Consider the following 8,229-nt stretch of genomic DNA (forward strand, 5'->3'; position numbering starts at 1 on the left):
GGTTATCTGAGAAGATTCCTAAGCCCTCCTCCCAAAAGAAATCTTTCCAGCCCCCACAGCAGATGCTAGTAGTCCCATACAGGAGTGGAAAAAGTGGGGCAGGGAGGAGGGAGGCCATAAGAAGAGAATCCAGGATATTCACCCTTGAACCTCTTCAGCTCATCCTTAGCCAGCCGCACAGCGAGGGCCAGACCAATGCCAGAAGAGCAACCAGTGATCAGCACATTCTTGTAGGCCATTGCTGTCTTGGGTAAGATTGGCAATGCCAAGCAGCTAAATCCTAGAACTCAGAACATCCCAGCGGGAGGGATCCTTAGAACACTGGACATCCGAGCTGGAGGGTTCTCAGAACATGGAGGGAGGAGCGCGGATGGGCAGGACATCAAAGCACAGAACGTCAGAGCTGGGAAGTAGGAGATCTAAAGGTGACAAAGTATCCCCCACACAACCAAGCAGACCCCTAGCCAGGATCATGGATACACAGTACAAGCCAGCCACAAGACTTTGGGGACACACCCTCTAGTCCAACCCACTCCTTTTACAGCTAAGGAAACAGAGGCCAGAAGAGGTTAATAGATTTGCAATACAAATGAGGCAGTAGGGGCCCCAACAGGGAAAGGCACTTGCTGAACTCCGTCTATTCTTACCGTCCCCTTCCACCCTGCTTCCTTCGAAGACGGCGCACAGCCTCTGCTCCTTGGCGGAGGGCCCCACCGACATAGCCAGGCATTTACTTCCTACCCGCACCCCCCGCCCCTGCTTAAGGGGCTCTCCCTCTGCCCCCTCGCCGGGCAGGCCCCGAAACGCTGGGGGACGGGGGGGGGGGGGGGGGGGGGAGAGGGGAGGGCAGTGTCAGACAGGTGTGAGTGGGGAAGCCCGACCGGTAAGAGGCACCCTGCTGGCTTTCCCAGAGCTGTGGCAATGGAAGGCGATGTCTGTGGGATTAGAGGCTGGGAACCAGACACGGGAGTCCCGCAGGTTTGGGGCTTGGGCGGCGGAGGTTACGTTCTCCCCAACCAGTACATTCTGGCAGGAAGAGGTGGGTCGGAAACATCCCTATGGCCTCCCCCTCCTCCCTCCGTCCAGCCATTTAGTCTCTCGCCCGGCCAGGGAGCCGGCCAACTCCCGCAGGGCTATTCCGGGCAGGCTTAGGACTTGGATTTAGGGGCTTAATAGGGGTAGGTTTGGGATGGGGGGATGGGGAAAGGGGGGGATGGATAAAGGAAGGGAAGCCCCTTCCAAGACCCCAACCCCAGGGATAAGGGTGAAGAACAGCAGGGGGATTGGGGCGGTCCCCAGCCTAGGGGGAGGGGCTGGGAGCTGTTCCCGCCCCCGCCTCCCCCCACTCCCCAAATATTTAAAGGGCCAGGCAAGCGATCCCGGAGACTTCTAGCACTGGCTCACCCCGGCGCCTTCCCGGTCCGTCTGTCCTACTGCCCCGCGATGGTGATGGCCGCAGCCCTGGCCCAGGTACCTGCAGCACCACGGGCGGCTGCCCAGGCTCGTCTCCAGTTCCCTTTGCTCCCAGCCCCGCCTCTCCCGGCCCGAGGCAGGCCGGGGATTGTAGTCCGGAACCGGCACCACCTCCAGGATGCCCTCCGAGTCTGAAATGCGACAGAATTCTCGAAAGTCATGCCTGGAATCCTGGGATTCAGGGATTGGAATGCCAGTTCAGAATTGGAAAGAACCTAGCTTTCTTTTTTTTTTTTTTCCAGACGAGTAAACTAAAAGCCCTGAGGCAGTGAGCTGTTTTAGATCAAACAGTAAATTCCTCAAAGAGCTAGTCCACCTGGGTCCATATCCAGTGTTTTGTTTTCATTAAAGGCGAGTCTGCACCCTTATTTTACTATTGAGGAAACTGAGGCCAACTGGGGAGAAGAAGCTTCCGCAATGTCATATATTAAGTTAGTTGTAGAGCCTGGAATCCTGAGGGATAGGGAGAACGCTTGGATTTTCCTCTACCCATTTTCCTCTAGTGGGCCTGGAGTCAGGAAGAGTCATGTTCCTGAGTTCAAATCGGGCTGTATGATCCTGGGCAAGTCACTTAGCCCTGTTAGTCTTATTTTTCTCATGTGTAAAATGAGTGGAAAAAGGAAATGGCAAATCACTCCAGCATCTTTGCCAAGAAAACTCCAAATGGGGTCATGAAGTGTCAGACATGACGGAACAACAATAAAATAAGACAGGCTAGAAATAGATAAAATCTCTCTCTCCCTTCTCCCTCCCTCCTCTCTCTCTGTCTCTCTCTCTGTCTCTGTCTCTCTCTCTCTCTGTCTCTGTCTCTCTCTCTCTCTCTCTGTCTCTGTCTCTCTCTGTCTCTGTCTCTCTCTTTCTCTGTCTGTCTCTCTGACTCTCTGTCTCTCTCTTTCTCCTCTGTCTCTCTCTCTCTGTCTCTCTCTCTCTCTGTCTCTCTGTCTCTGTCTCTGTCTCTGTCTCTGTCTCTCTCTCTCTCTCTGTCTCTCTGTCTCTGTCTCTGTCTCTCTCTGTCTCTCTCTCTGTCTCTCTCTCTGTCTCTCTCTGTCTCTGTCTCTGTCTCTCTCTCTGTCTCTGTCTCTCTCTCTGTCTCTGTCTCTGTCTCTCTCTCTCTCTCTCTGTCTCTCTCTCTGTCTCTCTGTCTCTCTGTCTCTCTCTCTCTCTCTGTCCCTGTCTCTCTCTCTCTCTGTCTCTCTGTCTCTCTCTCTCTTTCTCTCAGCAGTAGTATCCTCTCATCTCATCGAGATTAAGTGATTTGGGGTTTTTTGTTTTTTGTTTTTTTAACCTTTATTGGAGGAGATCTCAGCCAGGGAACAAATAGCTATCTAACAGCAGGGTTAGACTTCAAGATCCTCTCTGGTAGAGTATGTAAATAAATCTGAGCCAGAAGAAAAAGTAATCTAAAGAGCCCTTGTTCTTCACTCACCTAGCCCCAATTGCTGCCATTATTGAGGCCCAGGCCCAGGGAAGTTGTGGCAAAGGGGTAGGATTCTGCCAAAATTAGAGCTAGATTTGTTGTTGATATTTAATATAAATGTTTGTTGGCAGATTAATTTTCCTGCTAGCATAGTCTGTGCTGTCCCTGAAGCGCAAATATTGCTACTTACAGTTCCAAAAGAATGAGAGGGTTTGAAGCTGTGATAATCCTTCAAAATTATTTAGTCCAACCTCTCTTATTTTACAGGAAATGATTCTAGGCTTGGTGTCCTGAGGGAGATCAGAGGAGAAGAGCCCCAGGCCTTGCCCTGGAAAGCTCCACATTTCTGGGAGACCTATAGAAAGAAAACCAGAAGATAGAGAATAAACAACTGTGTGGTTTTAGGATCTTAGGGCTGCTGGAGCTCAAGTGATGGGAAGAAGCTGAAGGTTGTGGAGTTGGGGAAGTCAGCCAAGGAAAGCTTTTGATTTTGAATTGAGGGTGAAGATCTGAGGAAGGTCCTTAAAAGGGGATGGGGAAACTTTGCGAGCAAAAATAAAAGACTGGAATGAGTGGGGAGAGAGAGAACAGAGAGTTAGTCAGTTGATAAACATTTTTTTAAAATGTATTTAATTAATTGGTTTAGAATATTTTTCCATGGTTACATGATTCATGTTCTTTCCCTCCCCTTCTCCCCCCCAAACCCTCCCCCCCCATAGCCAAAGAGTAATTCCACTGGATTTTACATGTATCATCGATCAAGACCTATTTCCATATTATTAATATTTGCATTAGGGTGATTGCTTGGAATCTACATCCCCAATCATATCCTCATAGACAGTTGCTAGTAGAGAAGTCCATTGCATTTGATTGTGCCACAGTGTATTCAGCTCTGTGTACAAGGTTCTTCTGGTTCTGCTCCTTTTCACTCTGCATCAGTTCCTGGAAGTCATTTCAGTTCACATGGAATTCCTCCAGTTCATTATTCCTTTCAGCACTATAATATTCCATCAACAGATACCACAATTTGTTCAGCTGTTCCCCAATCAAAGGGCATCCTCTCATTTTCCAATTTTTTGCCACTACAAAGAGCACAGCTATAAATATTTTTGTATAAGTCTTTTTCCTTATTATCTCTTTGGGGTATAAACCCAGCAGTGGTATGCCTGGATCAAAAGGCAGACAGTCTTTTAAAGCCCTTTGGGCATAGCTCCAAATTTCCATCCAGAATGGTTGGATCAATTCACAACTCCACCAGCAATGCATTAATGTCCCAATTTTGCCACATCTCCTCCATCATTTATTACTTTCCTTTGCTGTCATTTTGGCCAATCTGCTAGGTGTGAGGTGGTACCTCAGAGTTGTTTTGATTTGCATTTCTCTAATTATAAGAGATTTAGAACACTTTTTTATGTGTTTGTTGATAGTTTTGATTTCTTTTTCTGAAAATTGCCTATTCATGTCCTTTGCCCATTTATCAATTGGGGAATGGCTTGATTTTTTTGTACAATTGATTTAGCACCTTATATATTTGAGTAATTAGACCTTTGTCAGAGGTTTTTGTTATATTTTTTCCCAATTTGTTGCTTCCCTTCTAATTTTGGTTGCATTGGTTTTCTTTGTAGAAAACCTTTTTAATTTAGTGAAATCAAAATTATTTATTGTACATTTTGTAATTTTTTCTAATTCTTGCTTGGTTTTAAAATCTTTCCCTTCCCAAAGATATGACAAGTATATTATTCTATGTTCACCCAATTTACTTATAGTTTCCTTCTTTATATTCAAGTCATTCACCCATTCTGAATTTATCTTGGTGTATGGTGTGAGATGTTGATCTAAATCTAGTCTCTCCCATACTGTTTTTCAATTTTCCCAGCAGTTTTTGTTAAATATTGGATTTTTGTCCCCAAAGCTGGGTTCTTTGGGTTTATTATACACTGTCTTGCTGAGGTTATTTTAGTCAATAAACATTTAATAACTATCTACTATGTATCAGGCACTCTGCTAAGCTCTGGGTATACAAAGAAGGGCAAAAGAGAGCCCCTGCCCTGAAGACGCTCACAGTCTAATGAGGGAAACAACAAGCAACCAAATTGGCATAAGCAAGATATATGCAGGATGAATAGAAAATAATCAGTAGAGGCAAAGCATTAGAATTAAGAGGTTGGGAAAGGCTTCCTGTAGAAGATGGGGTTTTAGTCGAGACTCAGAGGAAACTAGGGGAGCCAAGAGGCAGAGAAGAAGAGGGAGAGCATTCCAGGGTCAGAGAAAATGCCTCAAGTAGAGAAATAGTGTCTTGTTTGGGGACCAGCCAGGAGGCCAGTATTACTGGATCAGAGTACAGGAGAGGCAGTAAGGTGTCAGAAGACTGGAAAGGTAGGAGAGGGCTACATTATAAAGGACTTTGAACAGAGAATTTTATATTTGATCTTGGGGATGCTAGGAACCTCTAGAGTTTATTGGGTAAAGGGGTGCTTTAGGAAAATCACATTATTGGATGAATGGAAGATGTGTTGGAGTGGAGAGAGACTTGAGCCACCCTAGCAGGCTTGTCAAAAATCCAGGCTTGAGGTGATGAGGGCTTGTCCTAGAGCAGTATCAGAGATGCTGAGAAGGTGAAATGGACTGGCCTTGGTAACAGATTGCAAATGGAGATTGAGAGATAATAAGGGATAGAGGACCTAACCTAGGCAGCTAGCCTGAGACACTGGGAAGATTGTTTTGCCTTCTACATTTAAAGGGAAATTGGGAAGGAAGGAGGGTTTAGAGGTACAAAATTAGTTCAGTTTTGGACATATTGAGTATAAGATGTCTGAAAGGCATTTAGACATGAGAGATTGGAAGCAGAGCGGTTATAGCAGGAGAGAGATATGAGAATCATCCAGCTAGAAATGGTAATTTAAATCCATGAGAGCTAATGAAATCACCAAGTGAAGTAGAGAGGGATAAGAGAAGAGGGACCAGGACAGAACCCAAAGGGACCCCTGCAGTTAGAGGAAGTGATCCGGAGGAATATCTAGCAAGGGAGACAGAGAAGGAGTAGCTTCATGGGTAGGAGAAGACCTGGGAGAGAGCGGTATCCTGAAAATTTATAGAGAAGAAAGAGGGTGATCAATAGTATCAAAGGCTGCTGAGAAGTCAAAAAGAATAATGACTGAAAAAAAATAAATTTGGGGTTTGGAAAGGAGGAGTCTGGAAACAATCTTAGGATTCTAGGGTTTAAAAACAGGAGAGGGGGGCAGCTGGGTAGCTCAGTGGATTGAGAGTCAGGCCTAGAGATGGGAGGTCCTAGGTTCAAATCCGGCCTCAGACACTTCCCAGCCGTGTGACCCTGGGTAAGTCACTTGACCCCCATTGCCCACCCTTACCACTCTTCCACCAAGGAGCCAATACACAGAAGTTAAGGGTTTAAAAAAAAAAACAAAAACCAGGAGAGACCTTAGATTTCATCTAGACCAACCCCTCCATTTTACAGATGAAAAAAGACCCAAAGACTAGATCATATATCTAAATCTAAACTGGAAGTCATCAAGCCTAACTTCTTCATTTTATAGCTGAGGAAACTGAGTCTGAGAAAGGTTAAATGACTTGCCCAGGGTCACAGAGATCAAGCATGTCAGAGGTAGAATTCAAATTCATGTCTTCTGTCTTCAGTGTCCTTTTCTGCACCATTTTGGCTACTATAATCTTGCCCAATATTAAAGAAGAAGGTAGGGCCAAATTGTAAAGGGTTTTGAATACTAAGCTAAAGAATTTAGATTTTATTCCATATTTAATTCCCCCTTTGACATCCTCCCTTCCACCTCACAAGTAGTGTTCCTTTGAGGGGAACAAACTAATCCAGGTTCAAGATACTATGGTCTAGACTTCTAAAACTAAAGGTGTCAAGCCCCCACTAATGTGTCCCTTTAGCAATAGACAAAAAACACAGATCACAATTAATTCAAAGAATTAGGTATTTACTGAAGTGGCTGAATAAGAAACATAACATATCCCTTATAAACTTGGGATACACTCTACTATAAACATAGAAATCAGGGAGGAGAAAACTATATAGAGGTCATAAGTAGAGAGAGAGGTTTTCACATAAGGAAAGCACATGGCCAGGGTCATTCAGCCTTAGAGGTTAATCCCTTTAGAAACAACAACAAAAATTATCCAGCAAGCTTTCATAATAATATTTCCTCCCCACAATTCTTCCTTGCTGTGGGGCCAGTTGTCTTTGGTCAGAGACTTCATCCTAGCTTGTGGTGATTGACAAATACATTTTCTAAATTTATGTCTTTGAAGGCTAGGTTATAACCCAAGCAATAGCTGTTTCACTAATAATCATAGACTATTTTTGACATCCTAGATTCTTCCAGTTTTTAGTTATGAATTTCTCCCATTTGTCTGGGAGACAAAATAAATGGTCTGGGGTGGGGGGAAGTTCAGAAGCTTTTATTTGTACAGGAGACAAGATTTTGTCTCTGACGCCTGCTCTGTGTATTCCTGACTCCCTGTATGCAAATGATGCCCCTTAAGGTCTGAAAAAGGCAAAGTCTAAAAGAAACGCTTACCATATCCTTAAAGGTAAATACCAGAAGCTACGGAAAACAGTACATTAGGAAAATTCAGTTCTCTGGAAAAAGAACAAAAAATGAAAATGGCAAATGTTGGGCTATAAGATGGCAGATAGACTAATGCATTATTGGTGGAGTTGTCAACTGATATAGCTATTATGGAAGACACTTTTGGAATGATAGCCACAAAACCAATAAACTATATCTGCTCTTTGATCCAGTGATATGACTACCAGGGACATATCCCAAAGATGTCAAAGACAGGGGGAATAATCCCATAAGTACCAAAATATTTGTTGCAGCACTTTTTGAAATAGCAAAGAACTAGAAACAAAGTGGACACCAATCAATTAAAGAATTGCTGAAGGGGCAGCTAGGTGGCTCAGTGGATTGAGAGTCAGGCCTAGAGACAGGAGGTCCTAGGTTCAAATCCGGCCTCAGACACTTCCCAGCTGTGTGACCCTGGGTAAGTCACTTGACCCCCATTGCCTAGCCCTTATACTTCCCAACTGTGTGACCCTGGGTAAGTCACTTGACCCCCATTGCCTAGCCCTTACCACTCTTCTGCCTTGGGACCAATAAATAGTGTTGATTCTAAGACAGAAAGTAAAGGTTTCTTTAAAAAATTGTCGAACAAATCATGACATGCACATATGACAAATCATGATATACACATATGATAGAAAATTATTGTGCTGTAAGAAATAATGACTGTAAAGAATGCAGTGTCTGAAGCCAGATTTGTACTCACAAAGATGAGTCTTCCACTCAGGAAGA

At 44.5% G+C, this 8,229-nt stretch overlaps 1 protein-coding gene across 4 annotated transcripts in view; it reads right to left on the minus strand.

Annotated features, from left to right (window-relative positions):
• Positions 1 to 1,493, minus strand: part of LOC123242689 (retinol dehydrogenase 8-like) — an 8,427-nt gene extending 6,934 nt beyond the window's left edge. Inside the window, exons 1-2 of one of the 4 annotated variants that reach the window (XM_044670644.1) lie at positions 1,405 to 1,493; positions 143 to 403 (exon numbers count right to left, since the gene is read on the minus strand). In XM_044670644.1, coding sequence (XP_044526579.1) covers positions 143 to 239 — 97 coding nt within the window. In that variant the 5' untranslated portion in view covers positions 240 to 403; positions 1,405 to 1,493. The other 3 variants (XM_044670663.1, XM_044670652.1, XM_044670636.1) reach the window with 3 other exon arrangements.
• Positions 1,494 to 8,229: the final 6,736 nt, after the last annotated feature.

This window comes from Gracilinanus agilis, chromosome 1 (assembly GCF_016433145.1).
Source record: "Gracilinanus agilis isolate LMUSP501 chromosome 1, AgileGrace, whole genome shotgun sequence".
NCBI classification, from domain to species: Eukaryota; Metazoa; Chordata; class Mammalia; order Didelphimorphia; family Didelphidae; genus Gracilinanus; species Gracilinanus agilis.